We start from the raw sequence: 18,896 nt of genomic DNA, 5'->3' as shown, positions 1-18,896 counted from the left end.
CTGATCTTCTTACGGCACTCAACATGGGACGATCTTTGGCACAGATGATTGCTTGTGAGGCCAACATTGTCATCTACGAGTTTCCTACTAGCTATTCCTACTAGCTATCACAATTTAAGCGCACGCTCCTGAATGAGGGGAAGGTGCGAAGAGTAGCTAGATTGAGCCTCAGCTTCATGGGCGCTTAGAACTGGCCGGGGTCCTTACTTCCTACATCAGCGCTGATCGATGATCATCATTCGGACCCCCGATCACTTCAAGCCCGCTCAACGTTCAACGTTCAACTTTGACAGGGCGCTTCCAACAGGATTTGCTCTAGATCTCCGCTTGACGCTACTGAATTACTACTAGGAAAAGACGAGATGAGATTTACTTTTACTGATACACTGGTCATATTAATACACTATCAAACACTCAAATCAAGCCCGCAAAAAGAGATGAAGGAAAAGACAGCGAGAGTAAGGAACAGATGGGTAACGAAATTAGAAATCAAAAGCAGCACTCTTCCAACCAGGCCTCTCCTGCTCCAACTTCACCTTCCGATCGACGCTATTCTTAAAGGTCGAAACCTGATGCTTGGCCTCCTTCACAAGGCCCTTCGCCCTCTCCCCAACCTCACCAACAACCTCCTTCGCTCCTTCCCTCACATTCCCAGTATCAACATCCATCCGTTGCGCCAACTCCTCAGTATCAACGCCCATATCCTGACCCAACCTCTCAAGCTTATCCGCTACCCTCTCCGATCCAGTGCCCAAAGGCCCACGCTTCTCCCCACTCAAGATCTGCGGCTCGGCACCCATCGCGAACTGGCTCTTCTCCACGCGAGAGCCCTGGCCTTCTCCATTCGACACGACCTTCTTCTGCTCGACGATCACACCAGTTCCGGTAGCGCGGACATCAAACTCGCGCTTCTGCACGCTCGATTCGCGCTGCAGACGGCCAATCTCGCTCCAGATGGCAGCAATGAGGGATCCACCGCCGCTAAGCCCAGTGTCCTCGAAGACTTGTCGCCGCTTGCTGATGTCGAACGCAACACCGTCGGCCCAGTCGATGGCGAAGCGGAGTTGCTCGGAGAGGGTGCGAGAAAGGGCGTCTCGGAGACGCGAGACCACGATGGGCCTGAAGACAGTCGTGAGGAGTGCGTGGTTGCTGTCCTTGACCTCGAACGAAACGTCGTCCGAGATGGAAACCTCGGCCTTCTCGATAACGTGGAAGTGCTTCAATGCTTCGCGCGAGTTGGGGCCCTTGGTCGTGGCGGGAATCATCCTGACCTTCAAATCGAGGTCCACTCCCTTCTCGGGAAGCTTGAGGTTAAGCAAACCGGTGAACTCGCCAGGAGTCATCGGACCGGCAGTCTTGTCCAGGTACCAGAACGAGATGTCGTCCAGAGCGAGTTGAACGGCTTGCACACGGATGTGGGTGAGGGTGCCGATAGCAGTGCGTGACGGCGTCGAGGGTGAATCAGAAGTGGTGATGTCGACGTCTGTGATGTTACGAATGTAGACGTGCGAAGGCAGGAAGTTGAACGATGAGATGTCGAGGTTCTCGAGGACGAACTCGACTTCGGAATCCTTGTACTCGGTTCTAAACCGTCGATTAGCCTTAACTCTAAACAACAAGAAATCGAATATCGGAGTACTAACCTTGGAATGGGGATGTCCCTCATCTTGCTCATGGCCTTGGGTAGGTAGACCTTGAAGAGATCTTGCCAGAACCAAGTGGCCTGCTCCATCGCCGCCTCCAAGCTCGACTGCGCCTCCTCCCCCGCAACCTTCAAGCCGTCGCCTACATCGCGCACAAGATTGTTATGGGCATTGCGAACGCGAACGACGTCCTGATCCTTGTTGATACCGTTCTCGATCTTGTTCCACTCGCGTTTGAGCTGCTCGATGTTCTTCTTCCACTGATCGTCCTTCTCCTGCAAATCGCGCCAGCGAGAGCGGAGTTGTTTGCGTTGTTCGGTGGCATCGTCAGACTGGGAGAAACCAGGCTCAGCGAGCACTCGGCGGGTGTAGGCGATGGAGTCGTTGAACCACGACTTGATATCGGGATCACGCATAATAGAGGACGTGACAGTTCGGAATTGCGAGGAGAAAGAATCAAGAGAGGTATTGGCCATACGTTCGATAAAGGTGCGGAATAGGTCGACGGCTTTGGGGATGTGTTGTTCAGGGGTACTGTCGGCGATAAACTTGGATACAGTCATATTGGGGTCGCCAGCTGCGTCCATAGTCGCGTTCAATCGCTTCTGCAGGATATTGAAGATGGTATCGAGGGAGTTCCTGTACTGTTCGTCGTTCTGCGCACGTTCAGAAATCTGTTCGTAGTCTCGTCAGAATATAGAATGTCAATAAACGATGACGAAACGAACCTTGTTCAGAGCATCTTGAAGTCGGATGTTGGTCTTCTCTGACTGCTCCTTAACCGTCTCCGAAGTACTCCGTGTAACGTCGATGGCCTTCGAGCCCATACCTTTCACAGTGTCCATACCATGTTCCCAAGCCACCTTCGCATCCTTCTCCTCTTCCAGTCGTTGCTTGTCCCGTCCCAACGCATCCCGTTCACCTTTCTGAACTTCCTCGTCCACCTGTCGGAGGGTCTCCTTGGCTTGACCAGCCTGGTCTTCGACCAACTCGGCAGCATCTGCGAGCGAGAGTCGCAAGAAGGAAAGGAAGTCGTAGAACAAGGAGGATCCTTCAGATGAAACGCTGTCCCAGACGACTGAGAGAACGTTACGAAGAGAAGTGCGAAGGGCGTCAATGTCGGCTTTGGCCTGGTCTTTGTTGGCCTGAGCCTCGGATGTGGTCGTCAAATCTCCTTCAGTAAGGTGCCACATGGCCTCCTGTACGATATTATCGGCTAGAAAACTTTAATCAATACACGATGAAGTCAATATGAATCGAACAGACTCACCATTCTTGTTGTTAATGAGCGTTCGATAGGCATCCAATGTCTGCCTCACACCGCCAGCAAGAACGCGACCTCGTGAACTGAGTTCAGTGTTGGAGGAAGGTTCCACCTGGGTGATACCGACATCGTTAAGCCAGTCGATGAAGTTGTTGACTTGCTGGGTGGAAGGCAGCTTGCCCGCCTGGAGAGCAGCAGTAACAGAAGTGGTCTTGTCCATTATGAAAAGATGAAAAGATTCGTCGTAAAAGTTGCAAGTTTAGGAAGAGAAAATTAGGGTAAACCGTAGCGAGGAACTTGGGGACGATCCTTGAGACATTTCCACTTAAATAGTCCCCTCTGGAGGCACAGAGCACTACGTAGTTGCATGAGAGGCTTGAGGTGGAGAGTCACCAATGACGCTATGACGTCGATCGAAGGTGGAGTCGTTGACCCCATTCTATTTCACGAATCGGTCTTCCGCAGTTTCCTCCTGCATTCCAGAAGGAGCTCGGATAGGGGGCACTGCGCGCAAACGAATGGAACAGCGGCAAATCGGGGTCGTCGTGGAGGTTACAAGTCAGGATCAATCAAGTGCTTTGTGGCTCGGAGCTTGCCAGAAAAACATTCAGGCGCCGTTTGAAATGCAAAAAGCGCCCGCCGAACGGGCGCCTTTATGACAATAGCCGCGGGACAGTCGCCGACCACAACTCACGCAAATCTAACCAGTATCTCAGTTAAGCAGGCTCCTCAGGGCTTCAAATCTTATCCTCTACCGTCATCATTGTTTCGACTGGCCGGTTCCTCCGAATCTGTTTCGTATGGTGCTCGGCATCTCTTTCCCCTGACGCGTCATCAAGTGCCGTCCTGGCCAGCGGTTTCACTTGTATAAATTCCGCCTATGGCAGAGGAAGAGAACACTATTGCGCACCATGAAACTATCTTTCTTCGACTTCTTTGCAGGCCAATTCCGGGAGACTGTTCCTCCAGTCCTTGACGTCGATCTCACTGGCAAAACCATTGTCGTCACTGGAGCTAATTCCGGGATCGGTTATGAAGCCGCGAAGCATTTCGCCCGAATGAATGGGAGGGTCATACTCGCCTGCCGCAGTAAAGAGAAGGGGGAGAGGGCTCTTGCTCGTACGTTGTAATTCCTGTCCTGATACCATGCCTTCCTCACATTCCCCTTGATATGACCTAGAAATCAAGGAGGACACTGGTCGTTCAAACGTTCACCTTCGGCTGCTCGACCTATCCAAGTTCTCTTCAGTGATCGAGTTTGCGGACCAATTCGCCAAAGAGGAAGATCGCCTTGATATTCTGGTCGCAAACGCCGCCATATCGACTGACAAATATCGCACCACGACTGAGGCTGGGAGGAAACGCAAGTACAATCCTTCCAATCGCGACCCGGTGCTCACCCACACCCACTGTAGTTTGCAGGTCAACTGCCTCTCGACACTGCTTCTATGTGTCCTTCTCATCCCCTCGTTGCTCAAAACGGCAGAACGTTTTGGCACTGAACCCAGGCTCACAATCGTGGGTAGTGAGGTGCACTACTGGACAAAATTGGAACGGAAAGTGATCGGAAGCGAGGACCCGTTGAGGACCTTCAGCAGCAAGGAGTATTGTACCAAATTGTGCGTGGCATTCTCTCGTTATCCTTGTATACCCTGTCAATTTGGAACCTAACTCCCCCTCAGGGTCATGCTTCGTCGTTATTTGGATTCCAAACGTAAGTCACAAATCCGTAGAGACACCTTGACCCCGTTGAATTCTAATCTTGTATTATCTCTCTTCCCAAGTTATCGCCCTCTTCATCGCCCGCCGCCTCGCAGAGTCGTTGAAGGACACCCCTATCGTCACCAACATCGTGAACCCCGGTTACTGCCTCTCCGAGCTCCAAAGAGATGCAGGTTTCCTTCAGAGAATATTCGGCATGATCATGAATCTCCTGATCGCTCGCACGGGCGAAGAAGGCGCCCGTCAACTCGTCTGGGCTGCTGTATCCGAGGACAAAGGCGACTTACGAGGCGCTTATGTTTCCGCGATGGCGGTACAAGAGCCAAGCGACTGGTCACTCAGCGAGGAAGGACTTACTGCTGAAGATAAGCTATGGGTGAGTACAGAATTACATACCTTGATGGTTGACCAGAACGTGGCTCTGATGGCGTCGCTGCAGAAGGGCATGGTATGGGAGCTGAGCAAAGTGGAACCTCGAGTAATCAATATCTTGAGCGAGAAGACTTCATCCATCGACTGAATGCGTCCTCTCAGTAGTAGGCTTGAATGTAATTCGAACGCGACCCATGTCTGGAAACTGTAGAGAGAACTTAGGAGTCCACATTGGACCGCACAGGCGCTCGCACCGTGATGCCGTTCACTGATCAATCTACATGGTGAGTAGCAGTATTCTCCCTGTCTATATCGCGTGGTTTGGCAGAGGCATTGAAGAATGTACTACACATCTTCTTGAACATCTAATCTGATTGCTAACTTTGAGCGCTTCCGACCCGGACGTTCGCGTCGGCCCAAACAATCGCCAATCATGGATGTTGACTCAATGAATGGCTGTCCCCGTTCAGTCGACGTCAGCCTCGTCAAACATCACACTATAGTACTACAGGCTTTCCCTTTCGCAAACAGACCTTCATGCTGAGAAGGGCATGTCAAAGGCTGCTAGTAAGGGTTGCCAGCACCCACCTTCCTTTCTCGACGACGAGAAGTTGGCGAGTTCCTCTAGGACAGCGTTTCACCAATCTAGCCGGCAACTCAGAAGAGGACGGGGTCTTCGTCTTCAAAGAGGACCCTAATGTGTTCAGTCCTCCAGGTTACTTTGGATATGCGCCTATCAAGCTAGGCCAACGATTTACAAACCTCGACCGAATATCTCCTCCAACGTTTGCCCTCACCAATACAACAGAAAGCTACGAAGTTGTCAGGAAATTGGGCTGGGGACAAGAGGCTAATGTTTGGCTTGCCCGTCGTTACACCAAGGACAATCCGAAGTACGTTCAATTGCATGCGCACCATTCCCAGTGAGACGCGCGCTAATGCGATTGTCAGGGATTCAAAACCACTCTATGTTGCCATCCGTATCCTGTCTGCTGTGTGCAGTGCTTACGTCGTCCAAGGCCCTTCATACGAACTGTACGCTCTGGGATGGCTGCAAGATACTGACGAGCCTGCCATTTCGCACCCAGGACGATCATACTGCAGCCTTGCCAAGGATCACTTCCTATATATCAGCGTTCACGGATGCCATCTAGCCTTTGTCTTCGAACCCCATTCCCTCAATCTCCAGGATTATATCCTCCGCGAGAAAACGCAAAACCCTGGACTCCAATACCTCTTCTCTCTCGACGGAATCAAGAACATCATCCGTCAAACTTTGCTGGCACTGAGCTACGTCCATGCTCGTCAACTCATACACACAGGTACTGTGGCAGTCTTTATTTCATTGTCTGTGGTTTATAGACCTTGCCACAGACGTCAAGTGGTCGAATATATTCCTCGACCAGGGTAACCAAGACGACGCTATCATAAAGTATCTAATCCAAAACCCTTCGAAAGCATATCCCGTGAGGTTCGCTCCTGGTCTCACCACTGAGCCCGTTATGGAGGTCATGTCACAACCCCTACCACTATTCGAGAACCCTTCTCGCAACTCTTTGACTCTGAAACTAGGGGACTTCGGTCTAGGTGATTCTCCCCCTTCTCCTCTGGTCCTTTTTTGACACGCAAACCGTTACAACCAGCTGCCCCGGCCCTAGAGGCGAAGAGGCGAGGGCCGTTCCCTGGGACACCGACAGACCTCCGGGCCCCCGAGCTTGTACTCCGCTCTTCATGGGGCGCACCCGTTGACATATGGGCTTTAGGCTGCATGGTGAGCCACCTCACGGATGTCGAATCAACATGATGTACAGCACGCTTATTCCCTTGCGACAGTTTTTCGACCTGATCTTTTCCAACAGACCACCGTTCGACCTCCGAGGCCCACCGGGGGACCTCGATGCCATCCATCTTGCACGCATGGAAGAGCTGCTCGGTCCCTTCCCTCCCTCGATGCGCACTCTATGCCGTGAAGACACCAGGGACAAGTATTTTGACGATGACGGTATGTAGTCTCTCTAGATCTTCTATAGGCCGATGAGGGTTGACCCATTGTTAACAGGTTCCTTGAAGTTCAAGATCGAATGTTCCATGGCAGCGTCGGGTAACCTCGAACAGCAACTATCTCCTCTGCGTCAAACGTTCTCAGACCATGACGTGGACGAACTCATCCGCTTCATGAGGCGCTGCTTGACAATTGATCCTGCGTCAAGGCCCACGGCCGATGAGCTTCTTCAAGACCCATGGCTGAGTGCTAATAGTCAGGACCACTCTTCAGAGTCATGAACTATGTATATGATTATCTAGTATACCGGGGTCCAAGGGGGCGAACTCAAGCACCAGTAGTTGGGTGTACTCAAATCGTACCCAGTGAAATGATTCGAGACATACTACTAGAAGCTACAAAGTTACAACTAAGCGCTAACGGAGAGCGAGAGGTATTACACTATGTATTAAGCGCCTTACAAAACGCCAAGAGATAGCGGGAGAGCCAGTAGGACACCCCAACATGACGCGACAAAACGCAGAAAGGAAAATACAGAATAGAAAATAACAAAAAGAGAATAACAAGGAAAAGCCGTAACCCGCTCGAGTCTCGAGAACAATAAAATACAGTCGTTCTACAAAGATGTCTGGCAGCCATTAAAACTACAAAACATGAAGAAAGAAAGGAAATCGCTAAAAGGGTCGTACTGTTACATACAGTACACCCCACAAAAAAAGCCGTGGACAAGCGCAAAAGTGTAGAGTTCATCAAACCCCATAGATAGACAGGAGGTCGCAATGCCAACCCCGCAAGCCCAATGGCCCCAAACCCCAAAGGAAGGAAACAACAACCCCCACAAACACTCGAACCCAACATCCTCAAAAGCTTCACCCTCTACCTCCCGGGCATAGGTCGATGCCCCTGAGGTGGCCTCCTGGGATCCCTCGTCGGCTGATGCTGGTGCTGGTGCTGCTGTTGGTGATGACTCGGCACACGCACACCAGGCGGCACACCAGGAACCCTCCGCAAAATAGCTGGACCATCCGTGAGCTGCTGGGGCGAAGGTGGTCGATTTGTCGGTAACGGACGCTCAGATCGCGGATTCGACGTCGAGTTAGTTGGCATAGGTCTCATCCTCATTCCCAACTCTCTTTCTCTTTCTCCACCTCCACTACCTCCACCACTCCCACTACCACTGCCAGACGGACCCCAAGTCGCAGGACTCAGCGTCGTCCTCGCCTGCCCCGGAACACCAGGCCGAGTCGGCAGAGGGGGCACCGCAGAACTCGATCCAGGTGCCGGCAGGTGACCCGGATGCTTCGTGAACTTCAAGTTCTTCAACTTATCAACATTCGGCGTAGTCGACGGCCCAGTCGCAGTCGCAGAAACCTTCATAGACGAAACCGAACACGAGGACGATCCCGAGGGGTTGAAGCCAGACGCCGAAGAAAAGCTCGACGGTCCCGCGGAAGGTCCAGCGGAAAGTGGAGTGGGCAACTGCCCCGCATACCTCGCAAACCCGGTGGAAGTAGGCGGTGCAGACGATACACTGAGCGCTGGCGGTGCTGCAGGCTGACTCGCAGTCGCAACCGAGGGCTTCGCAGGCGCAGATCTCGACGGCGGTTGTGTGAACGACATAGAAGCAGTGCTCCCACTTGCCCTCGGAGGAGCAATATCGTCCTGGGCAGGCGGCGTCGGCAATTTATGCTGGGCGACAGACAATTCCGCAGTCTGTGCCGATGGCTGAGATTGAGGATGAGGTTGCGGTTGCGTTGGTTGTAGTGGTTGCGGAGCAGAGACGGGCGTTGCAGAAATTTGACTACCACCACTGGCAGCAGCACTCAACTCTCTCAAGGGAGCCATCCGATCGAACCGGTCACTGCTTGATCCACGGAATCCAGTACTGGGAAGAGGCGGGACAGACGATGTTCCGCTCATTGCAGGCGGCATGGACGTCATCGCCTCGACCTTGGGCGTTAAATTCGGCCTCGCTGAAGCAGGCGCACGATTGACCGCCGCGGTCGAGGAGCAAGGTGGAGGCTGCATTTCGACATCCCGAGTCTGAAGCACAGGAGGAGCAACCGGAAGGGGAGTGGGCGGAGCAGAAGTGAGAGGCGACTCATTCGGTTGGGGAGCGAGCCCGGCGGCAGCTTCCTTCCTCTTCCTCGACGGATGTGACGACGATTTCGCGGTCTGCAACAGTACGCTTGGCTCTTCTTGACTGGGATTCGCGGGTGATGGTTTCGAAGTGGACGTCTTGTTTTTCCGGATTTTGGTAGCAGCAGCTGACGACGAAGGTTTGGCAACTGACAGTCGGTTTGTAGACCGTGAAGGAGGCGGTCGTTTGATTAAGGGAGTATCATCGTCGCTATCTTCGTCGTCGTCGTCCGCAGCTTGCTGTGCGGCAGCCGTCTTGGGCTGAGGGGTAGGTCGCGTCTCTGCCTTCTTAGATCGCTTTGCTGGAGGTAGCTCGGCATCAGGCTCGTCCACATCCATGGCATCATCGTCGACAGGCTCTGATTCAGTCCGAGCGCGTTTCTTCCCCTTGGAGAGAGCACTAGGAACCTCCTCCGTTTCCTCCTCCTCCAAATCAGCCTCCAGCACAGCGGGGTCCAAGGGTGGCTCGTCAGCGGCAAGAGTCCTAATGTCACCGTGGATCTTGAACTCGCGCTTGCCTATCTGGCGAATGACGAAATTCAGTCCATCGTTGAATACTCTGCTGACCTGTTTCCGTTCGCTGTTGGATGCGGTTTGGCCCCGGAGCTGATCTCGAAGAACTCCAATGGCGTCCGAAACCTGTGAATCCGTCATCCGTTTCTTGTAATGGTGGATCAAGTACACCGACAGGACGAGTTCCAATGGTTCCAGGGGCCGTTCCGTGATGGATCGACCATATAGATCGTGATGGACGAGGCGGAAAAAGATATCGAACGCCGTCTTCAAACTGTTGTCCAGTTTCTCGTCCTGGATGGTCGAGGCACTGGTCGTTTGCAGCCACTTCTCCAGCTTCTGCTGCGTCAGTCCGATATCTTTGCTACTCTCCGTCGCATGGAAGATGAGGTACGCGATCTGGGCGATAGAGGCATAGTCCTTTCCCCGGTTGCCGCCCCATTCGGAGAAATTTCTGAACACGTTCGTTTCATTGAGTCTCCTGCGAACTTTATGGACGAGGTTCGCGTAGGCCCCATTTACAGACTGCAGTCGCTCTAACGCAATGGGTAAGTTGAGGCTTAAGGGTGAGACGGGAACGCCTACCTTGCGGGGTAAGGGCCACACCAAGCTGGACGCGCTGAGGGACAACGGCTTCAATATCAGACCCAATACTGAGTGATACGTGAACATACCTGGAAGATCTCCCGCTCTTGTTCTTCTGTAATGTTGTGGTACTCCCATACGAGGAACGTTTTTGTCTTGAAATCGTTTTGCTCTCTGTCTGTCATGACTCTTCCGGTCGCTCTTGGTCTCTTGGGCTTGGTGTACCACGACTTCTTTATCCGCCTGATTGACTCGGTCAGAATGGAGTCGTGCAAACATGAAGTGCAACCTTACGGGTTATAATCTAGGAAGCGACATTAATTGAATAAAAGAACTATGTAGCCGACGGGAGAACTCACATTTAATCTTTCAGGTGCGTCGACATGGTAGGTCAGATATCAATGTTATGTCGTGCGTTCGCTAAACTAACCTCTCCATCCATGAACCTGGAAGGAATGTTATAACAGTTCGTAATGGGGAAAACAGTTCCACTCACTTTGTGATCGAAGTCAGGCGCTGTTTGCCATCAATGCAAGTACGACGGATGACTTGACCGTACTGGTCGACTGTGGCCGCTATTCGGAAGGTAAATATCGCGCTGGTGAACCAGTCAGACCTTGAGGACGCACCGCAGATGATGGGGGGAATGGGATAGTTGTTGTAAATGCTATCAATAAGTTGCGACTGCTTGTGGTCTGTCCAAACAACGTCTAGAGGAAGTGTTCATCAGCGTTACATCTTCGACAGAGCCAGAATTCGAAATGTTTGAGGATAGCGGACTAGAACGCTAGACGAATATCCCTGCTTGGCCGGTAACCGACATTCAACCGTCGACCGTCCCTCAGCATTCCATGCAACGGAGAGTATCGCGGACCTCCAGCAGATTTCAAAAAGAAAATTCGGTCGTTGCTATCCAGACGCATTCGCGCAACACTGTTATGATTGAAAGACGTACCTCGCTGGTAATCCGGTTCCAGGTCCAAGTCGCCCGACTTGATCAAGTCTGAAAGGAAATTCATCTTCACACAGCCAAAAGAACGACAAAGGTCGACTTACCATAGAGGACCGACAAAGACTGCGAACTGGGAATTGGTTGGGTTAGGTATGGGCGCAGCTGAGCCTCCGTCTTCTTGCGGCTTTCGCGAGTCCGGCTCTGCGTAGAAGGTCGAGTCGCCCGCGCGGGGCCCGTTGAAGGACCTGCTTTCGTTATCGCTGTCGCCTTGGACTTTGACTTGGTCGGTGGCGGGGGTGGCGGTTGCGATTCCTCTTCGAGTTCATCATCTTCATCGTCGAGCTCGGTGAGCGGTTCGTCGTCGTCCCATGCGTCGATTGCTGGAACCAACAAGGCGCGTTTTGCCTGTTTCGCCTGTGATCTTGTCTGAGGGCCGTTCGCCATCTTGCCTGAGACTTGAGAAATGGGCAGAAGATGGTGGTGGCGGATAGAGAGAGGAAAGGGTCAAAGGAGTCAAAGGAAACCAATAAAGGCCGCGGTATGTATTTCGCGTCGTAAATCAATCGTAAATGGCAGGAATGAAATGATAAAAAGGGGCCTTTTCCGGCCGAAAGCTGTCACTTCTTCCCGGTGCCGGAATGCCATTGCGCCTGTCATGCCCTCGCAGTGACGTTAGAGGGCGCTAAACAGCTCGGGCGCTTCACAGCAAACAAGCCAGTGACATACATCTGCCCCAAGTAGAAGCTGGAGAAGTTTGTGGGGCGGACCCACGTACAACAAGGTTTGGGCATCCGCTCCGTGAGCCCATCATTCCGGGGTCGAAAAGGGGGGTTTTCCGTTTCCGCAAAACTCGGAGTGTCCGGGGTCCTTTTTGAACACCGAGAATTTCAGAGCATGACGGGGGCGCGCCAATTAGACGCTGGCCGTTTGACGCGCCCATGCCAGTGGCGAGGCAGCTGCTGTCTGAGAGAGGAGATGCGCACGCTGAGATAAGCTATACAATATCTATGACTTGGAACAAAGGGTATCTAAAATGGAAGCAGGATCGCGCCGTAATGCATCATACATATCTTTGAAGAAGCCATTAGACACAGGCCAATGGTTCACAGCCGAATCATCCCCTGAAGTAAGTCTCATCGCCTCCTGCTCAATGACGTCCGCAAAGTCTAGTATTGCAAGGGCCATCGACACATTTCCCTTGATAAGACACTGATTGACCGCAATGGTTATCTTGAGGTTTGCGAAATAGAGAGAACCCACAGGATCTGCTCCGCCTTCTCCTGCATTCGACCTTAGCATGGCCGACACGAACGCAGACGGGTTGTTGAGGAATGTGATGTCAGTGGGTGCTGTGACCTCGGAAAGATTTTGAAACAGGGCGTTCAGCGAGTAACCCCTGTGAAAATTATGCAGGCAATCATAGTAAGTCACTGAGGTCAATGGTAATTGGACTGAGTGCTGACCATGGCATCTTTTGGTCGGCAGGAACTATTTCATCCGCCACCAATGACCACACATAGTTGCAGAATGCCGATATCCTCTCCTCCGTCGCGATGTATAAACCATGCTTCTCCGACCGAAATGAAGAGGCCGTGAAAGAGTGAAACTCGGTGTTGAACAACGAGTAGACGATTACAGGGGTCCAGGCGTCCGCGTCCGACCAAACCATGGCGTTCTCGAGGAACCAGAGCGAGGCTACAAGGGGAGTCGGAAGCCCATTGGAGTGAAGGAATCTTCGAACACTGACGTCGCGGAAATAAAGTGAGTCGAGTGGATCATTGGATGAAATCGACTCCCTCCGGCATTCCATTGACAATGGATACGGGGGACGGTGAGACCATGTGTATATGACTTCAACGAGTTGCTTCAAATATTCCAAATCCCCGGGGTCCATCTTGGATAACGCTCCGCCAATAACACTGTCATATCCCGCCTGCAAGTGTGAGATGCACTGGGCAAGGCGGGGCGGCCTCTGGATCGACCAATACTGCCAAGAAAATGGAAAGTCCTCGAACCCTAGCTGAAGAATATTTCCCATAAACCTGGGTCCGTCACCAGGTGTCGAGTTTCCATGACGGACAAATTCGATCGAAGTATCACGGCTGAGCAGAGCCGCGATAAACTGGCGAAACAACACATCTGTATCAGGTTTGAAAGGCACAGTCTTGAGCTTGTACCAGCTGTAAGGCCATAGCCTCGAGGCGTTGTAATAAACACTGTCTGGTTCCTGATCTAGAGCGTGTGTACTCAGCACCAACGAAAATGAAGGAAGGGAATGAATCAGATTGACCTGGCGTTGATGTTCGAGAAAGAAACGCAAGGCATCTCTGGGACACAAACAGAACGAACCAATCAAAGTCGCAGTGAAAGGCGCCTGCCCTAGTGGAGGATCGAATGAACTGCTGGAATGAATTATGATAGAAGCGGGTTTGGAGGGTCAAGACATCGGATGCGGTCGACGTCGCGTCCGACTCGACTGTCTCTACGCCCTCTAAATTACACTCCGGCGCGGGCATCCTGACCACAGCGTGCAATGCTCGAAGTGACCGCGCCATCGCACCTTCCCGCCTGACCACGGCAGTATCATAAAGCTGGAACGCATCAACCTGCTTCATGGTCGGAAGAGCCCCTCCCATGGCATCAAGGCAACCAAGAGCACACAGCATCTCTTCCCTCTTCGGGCAAGCTTCCAATATCTGTCGGTAGAGCGTGTCCAACCGCTGAAGGGGAGCTTGTAAGTGGCTTCCTGTAGTCCCTCTGAGGACAATGTCCAATTGCTCCACTGGGCTGCTGTACGGATCGTCGATAAACCGGATGATGGTGTCGACGTAGGCGAATTGCCCACACGCATCCCGGACGATGGTACGAATCGTCTCCTCTGAGGGCCACGGGCGCTTGACTTTCGACATAGCAAAACGGTGCTTGGGCGAAGTGAGGATACGGTAGAAATTGTCGCGGAGGAAACGTTCAACATCCGCGTCGTTCTCCGAGCTTTGAAAGAGATCAAATCTCTCGGTGCTGCTGGACAGAGCCGTCAACTCGTCGAAGGCCTCTTCAATCCAGCTCTCCGGACGAGAGGTCAGGAAGAAGATAAGCGGGAGGTTGGCTTGTTGTAACGTCTGTATGAGCTCCAACACCAAAAACTGCTCCTCCTCCTTATCCGGTACGCCGTCGCATTCGTCCAACCCATCAATGAGCACCGTCTTATCCTCTTCCAAAGGCGGTATCTTCCGGAAAGGCTCGACAATCAACTTCTTCAGCTGGATGGGGAGCGCCTTGGTGAGCACCGTCGGATTCTTAACCACCGCCTCCTCGATATGAGGCTTGAGCTGAGGAATCGACAACGCCAACTGGAGTGCCAGTGAGGCCACAAACTTGGCCGCTTTGTCCCTGTTGGGATCCGCTCGGGAGAAGAAGAATGAAGCGCCCAGGAGATCCATGGCATCGAGTTCCTCAGCGACTGTCTGTGCGATCGTGGTTTTCCCCATCCCAACTGGCCCGTGCAACCAGAACGTCGACTTCGGGCGCTCAGCCCTTGGTCGTGCTGCCCATGTTGTAATCCTGTCGAGGACTCGGATTCGGGTCTCTGCGTGGCACCGTGGTGGAGGAAACCGATCTGCCGAGTCGTGTGTAGCCCCTGTAGCGGCATATCTCTCCAGGTACACGAGCGCTGAGAAATTCTGTTAACTCCCACGATCTGCAAGGACAGCAATTGGAGACTGACGTTCCAGTCCATGCGATTGAGAAAAGTCATTGAAAGTACCCCCATTGATTGTGAAATGGTGAGAATTCTCGAAGAGAGGCATCGTCAAAGGAGGGCACTGGCCAGAAGCTCGTTCTGATATGGATCTCGTGGGAACTCAGTGGGAGCTAAAGCGTCCGAAGTCGAGGTCGGACTCTCTGGCGCAGTAGCGCCTGCACTGGCCTGCGCGGCAAATGCGCGATATTGACATATGCAGAGAATTTTGTTTGGGATGTACCATTGACAGGGACCCACTAGCTGAAGGTAAACGTCACTGCCGGCCCCCAGTACAAGCGCGATCTGTGAACCCAGGTGAATTAGGATCCAATTTCCAGCGCTTACTAACCTGAAGGATGACTTCAAGGAGTATTGCATACCCTAGCCCTAACTACATCGGTAGGTGGTTCCATGAGCGAGGCGAATGGAATAGAAACCACCCTCCTGCGCGATGAACCCCAAGAAATCACAACAAGGCGATCAAATACGCGACCAATTTGGGATACGCCCTTGCCAATCCGGTAGGAGACTCCTACTTACTACTTACCTGTCGCTGTACTCCTTCAATTGTTCAAAACCCTCATCACATCCCCACTCTCAGCCACCCTCCTCTCAACGGGCTTCCCAAAAATAGTGCATCATATCTCACTCCCCACAATCGCAAGTCTAGGCTGCGACCCATACTCCTCAACATGAGCGGGAGGAGACTGCACGACCAGAGTGTCGATAAACAATCAACCCGAAGCTGACCTGAAGGTTACGGACCGGACCGTATGCGTAAGAAAGACGTGTATGTCACAGAGATGGAATGAATGGTACACTACTACCAGGTTCCAAGTACTACAACCCGCACCCGTACCACATCCACGCCCACACCAACACCAACACCAAACACTCACACATCCCGAATCCTACACCCCTTAAACGTCTCAACACTCCCCACAACCCTAGCAACCTCCTGCATAATCGCACTCTCCTTCCAACTCGACACGGTAGAATACTCAACCACATCAGCTCCATTCGTCCGATTCCCCATCCTCCGACCGCTGGTGGTATTGGTATCCCTGTAGCCTAACCCCATGGCGTTGCCTGACCTGGCGGTGTTTCCTGACCCGCCACTCCCATTCCCTCCTCCACCTCTAGTACCACGCCCCGACCTCCCAAATCGCGGCGGAAGTTCAACCCGTCTCCCCTCAAACACGCTCAAATGTCGTAACGGCCAATCCAGAAACGCATACGCGAACAGCGCAAGTTCAGATTGCACCATCTCCTACAAAATATCCAAAACAAATGTTAGAATCTTCTCATCGACAAGATGGATACACAGAGGGGAATCTATATAATTAAAACAAACTAGGTCCGAAGAATCGGAAATTGTGGGAATTTCAGCCTGTTCGTTAGGTAAGCAAGGCTCCTGCTCTCAAGCACCAGGCGCGTACGTATTTGGGAAGCGGCCCCTATCGCACGGCGCAGCTAAAGCTTCACAGGTATCCAAAACCTAACACGGCGAAGCAAACAGGAGCTTCCAAAGGCACCACGGGGGATTCTGAGGATACCAGGACCGTCTAACATGGCAGACTCTCGACGAAAGTCTGTGGCCCGGGTTCCGCTGGAAGTCGGAGTGCAGTGTCCACTCTGAAGTAAATCGCGAGTCACATTTCTCGGTCGACTGTAGTTAACGAGTCGGTTAACTTAAATAAAAAGGAGGCTCAGCCTGGCTGGCTATCGCGTCCAACCACGGGTGTGTCAGTTCCATCCAATTGTCAGGCAATACCACCCCTATCCTGAATCCAGGGCGAGCAAATCCCCTGATGTCGTTTTTCTGGCTATTAGTGAAGGAAGATGCAGTGAAGTGCACCTGCAATGTGCTACTCATTCCCGAGCACAGCTCCTCAGCTTTGTAAAAGATCAGGTCCATCTGAAAGCGAGTTCTGGCTGTGGCGAAAAAAAGAAATCACACTTGCGCAAGCGCGAGCACGCCGCAGGCGTGCGCCAGTGAGCGCAGGGCCCAAGCTGTTTTGATTCATAGCTACGGGTTACCATTATCGGCTGCGTTTACGACTGTATTTCCACTTTTCTTATTTCCTTGAATCATAAAATCATAATAACGATTTCGGGACTGTTCTGTTGTGATACCCAGTAGATAGCCTCCTAATAAATGCCTGCTACCGAAAGGCCCGTGTACGAGCGAAAGCCCGCCGCAGGCGGGCGCCAGCGAGTACACAGCATTCATTTCCCCCCACCTGCTGTGAGTGGAGGGCGAAGCCCGGCCCTAACCACCACCCCCGTGCCGAAGGCACGGGCAAGCGAAGCTTGTAGTAGTGATCCCACATACCAAATCAACAACATCATAAATCAGCACCAGACTCTCCAACCTCGGCAACCGTCCAGCCAACATCTTCAAACAGCCCACCGTCAACTCCTTCACCTCCACATGCAAAAACCGCACTCCAAACGCTCTCCCACTCTCACCCAACGCATCCATCACCCCAGTCAACTCCCCAAAGCTCAACTTCGTATCATACAAGCTCAGACGGCTTAAGCTCCTCGATGAACTGGAGATGAGAGGAAGAGTCGCTTCGAGGGAGAGGAATGGAATATGGAGCGATTCGATGGAGGCGAAGAGCAAGCGGTGTGAGAGGAGGTGCGTGTTGACGGGTTTCCAACTCTCCATCCGGGTTTGGAATAGTGTTTCCTTGTTCTTGAAAGACTCGCTCTCGGGTGTTCGAATCTTGAAATCAACGTGGTGGAGTCTCGGACGAATAAGGTTAAGAAGGGATGAAGGGTCGGAGAGGTGAGCCTCGTCATAGAATATATACAACGAGAGGCTCCGAAGGGACCGGAAATCGTCAAGGGAGGAGAAGAAAGGTGAAAGGTCTGCTGCAGAGCAGGACGAAATCGAAAGCGTGCGGATGGAAGAACACCGAGAGTTGATAAACGGAACGACATTCTCCAACAACGCACTCTCTTCCTCCTTCGACGGCACACCCGCTGCATAGTCGAAATGCAACTCTAGCTCATCAAGGAATTCGAAACCGGTGTGCTGTAAGACGGAATCAAACTTGGATATGGCGGTGTGCAGAACAAGCTTGCGGAGGGTGGACCCGAACGAAAGCCGAGCAGCGACCAGAAACAACTCGGTATCCTTCGTCAACGGGAGGTCGCGCAGCTCGAAGGTGTAGGTCGTCACCGAAGTCATATGTCCAATCGCCGTCCGCATAGCCGTGATGATGGGTTTATACGACGAGCCACTGCCATTTACGAGCTTGTTCTTGGAGAAGCTTTTCGCGAACTGGACTTCGGACGACTCGAGAGTGGAGGAACTGGAAGGAGCTGGACGGCGCCGGATAAATTGAAGAAGCCGTTTGAAGCGCGAAGGAGGACGGGCGAGAGCGTCTCTGGACATGAGGTAGTCGATGAACCACGCGTGAATACGCAGGCGCTTGACATGGGAGGCGATAATTGGGTTCCTGCAAAACGGATTGAGTATACTATGCAGGAAGAGCACTTTGGAGAAACGAACTGAAGTCGCTCGAGTTGCCACACGGTATCGTGGTCGAGCTTGGCCCAATAGACTTCTCCGTAGACCATGTCAAGGTAATAGTTGAAGAAAGCGCGGTTGACGCCCATCAGACGATAGGGAAACTCCTTGCAGAACGTCGCCTCGACGATTTCGTCCGCTATGAGGCGCCATATCTCTTCAGGGAGGTCAACGGCGGCCATTTCCAGCGGCGGGGACCTGGGTGCAGTGAAACAAGTTCCCAGAGTCCCTCCCTTCAAATATCAACGACGCTGGAGAGTCGACTGCGGAGACAGGCCGGTTAACCCAAGGTCAACCTGAGTCAACATTGAATGTTGGCTAGTGTGTGATTTTCTCTTCGACAGCGGTGGTTCCTGGACCATCCAAATCCGTGACGGTTGTCAGGGTCGATATCCTCGTGGACAAGATGCGATTCCGTTGCATC

At 52.5% G+C, this 18,896-nt stretch overlaps 7 protein-coding genes across 7 annotated transcripts; 2 read left to right on the top strand and 5 right to left on the bottom strand.

The window, feature by feature from the left end:
• Nucleotides 1-345: 345 nt before the first annotated feature.
• CC1G_02721 (hypothetical protein) lies at nucleotides 346-3,196 on the bottom strand. The gene is made up of 4 exons (XM_001840206.2): nucleotides 2,914-3,196; nucleotides 2,372-2,859; nucleotides 1,644-2,317; nucleotides 346-1,584 (listed from the first exon to the last, which is right to left on the bottom strand). The coding sequence occupies exons 1-4, from the start codon at nucleotides 3,125-3,127 to the stop codon at nucleotides 483-485; spliced, it is 2,478 nt and encodes an 825-aa protein (XP_001840258.1). The 5' UTR covers nucleotides 3,128-3,196; the 3' UTR covers nucleotides 346-482.
• A 622-nt stretch (nucleotides 3,197-3,818) lies between these two features.
• CC1G_02720 (retinol dehydrogenase 12) lies at nucleotides 3,819-5,149 on the top strand (the record flags this gene model as incomplete). Its single annotated transcript, XM_001840205.1, has 5 exons — nucleotides 3,819-4,026; nucleotides 4,088-4,526; nucleotides 4,590-4,621; nucleotides 4,692-5,005; nucleotides 5,069-5,149. The coding sequence occupies 5 exons, from the start codon at nucleotides 3,819-3,821 to the stop codon at nucleotides 5,147-5,149; spliced, it is 1,074 nt and encodes a 357-aa protein (XP_001840257.1).
• Nucleotides 5,150-5,552: 403 nt separating this feature from the next.
• Nucleotides 5,553-7,284, top strand: CC1G_02719 (CMGC/SRPK protein kinase; the record flags this gene model as incomplete). The annotated part of the gene is made up of 7 exons (XM_001840204.2): nucleotides 5,553-5,568; nucleotides 5,663-5,894; nucleotides 5,953-6,323; nucleotides 6,364-6,588; nucleotides 6,645-6,772; nucleotides 6,835-7,003; nucleotides 7,061-7,284. The coding sequence occupies 7 exons, from the start codon at nucleotides 5,553-5,555 to the stop codon at nucleotides 7,282-7,284; spliced, it is 1,365 nt and encodes a 454-aa protein (XP_001840256.2).
• Nucleotides 7,285-7,879: 595 nt separating this feature from the next.
• Nucleotides 7,880-11,636, bottom strand: CC1G_02718 (hypothetical protein; the record flags this gene model as incomplete). Its single annotated transcript, XM_001840203.2, has 10 exons — nucleotides 7,880-10,191; nucleotides 10,241-10,274; nucleotides 10,330-10,483; nucleotides 10,535-10,544; nucleotides 10,600-10,606; nucleotides 10,671-10,686; nucleotides 10,737-10,815; nucleotides 10,870-10,950; nucleotides 11,196-11,243; nucleotides 11,297-11,636. 10 exons carry the CDS (start codon nucleotides 11,634-11,636, stop codon nucleotides 7,880-7,882), a joined length of 3,081 nt encoding a protein of 1,026 aa, XP_001840255.2.
• Nucleotides 11,637-12,197: 561 nt separating this feature from the next.
• On the bottom strand, nucleotides 12,198-14,998 carry CC1G_02717 (NWD2; the record flags this gene model as incomplete). Its single annotated transcript, XM_001840202.2, has 4 exons — nucleotides 12,198-12,541; nucleotides 12,624-13,424; nucleotides 13,483-14,862; nucleotides 14,917-14,998. 4 exons carry the CDS (start codon nucleotides 14,996-14,998, stop codon nucleotides 12,198-12,200), a joined length of 2,607 nt encoding a protein of 868 aa, XP_001840254.2.
• Nucleotides 14,999-15,826: 828 nt separating this feature from the next.
• CC1G_14327 (hypothetical protein) lies at nucleotides 15,827-16,198 on the bottom strand (the record flags this gene model as incomplete). Its single annotated transcript, XM_002911286.1, has 1 exon — nucleotides 15,827-16,198. The coding sequence occupies one exon, from the start codon at nucleotides 16,196-16,198 to the stop codon at nucleotides 15,827-15,829; it is 372 nt and encodes a 123-aa protein (XP_002911332.1).
• A 641-nt stretch (nucleotides 16,199-16,839) lies between these two features.
• CC1G_02716 (hypothetical protein) lies at nucleotides 16,840-18,654 on the bottom strand (the record flags this gene model as incomplete). Its single annotated transcript, XM_001840201.2, has 3 exons — nucleotides 16,840-16,866; nucleotides 17,267-18,401; nucleotides 18,455-18,654. 3 exons carry the CDS (start codon nucleotides 18,652-18,654, stop codon nucleotides 16,840-16,842), a joined length of 1,362 nt encoding a protein of 453 aa, XP_001840253.2.
• Between the last annotated feature and the right edge of the window lie 242 nt (nucleotides 18,655-18,896).

Source organism: Coprinopsis cinerea (genome assembly GCF_000182895.1).
Source record: "Coprinopsis cinerea okayama7#130 chromosome 4 map unlocalized cont3.4, whole genome shotgun sequence".
NCBI classification, from domain to species: Eukaryota; Fungi; Basidiomycota; class Agaricomycetes; order Agaricales; family Psathyrellaceae; genus Coprinopsis; species Coprinopsis cinerea.
The sequence above is the reverse complement of the archived record's forward strand: the minus strand, read 5'-3'. Positions and strand labels throughout refer to the sequence as shown.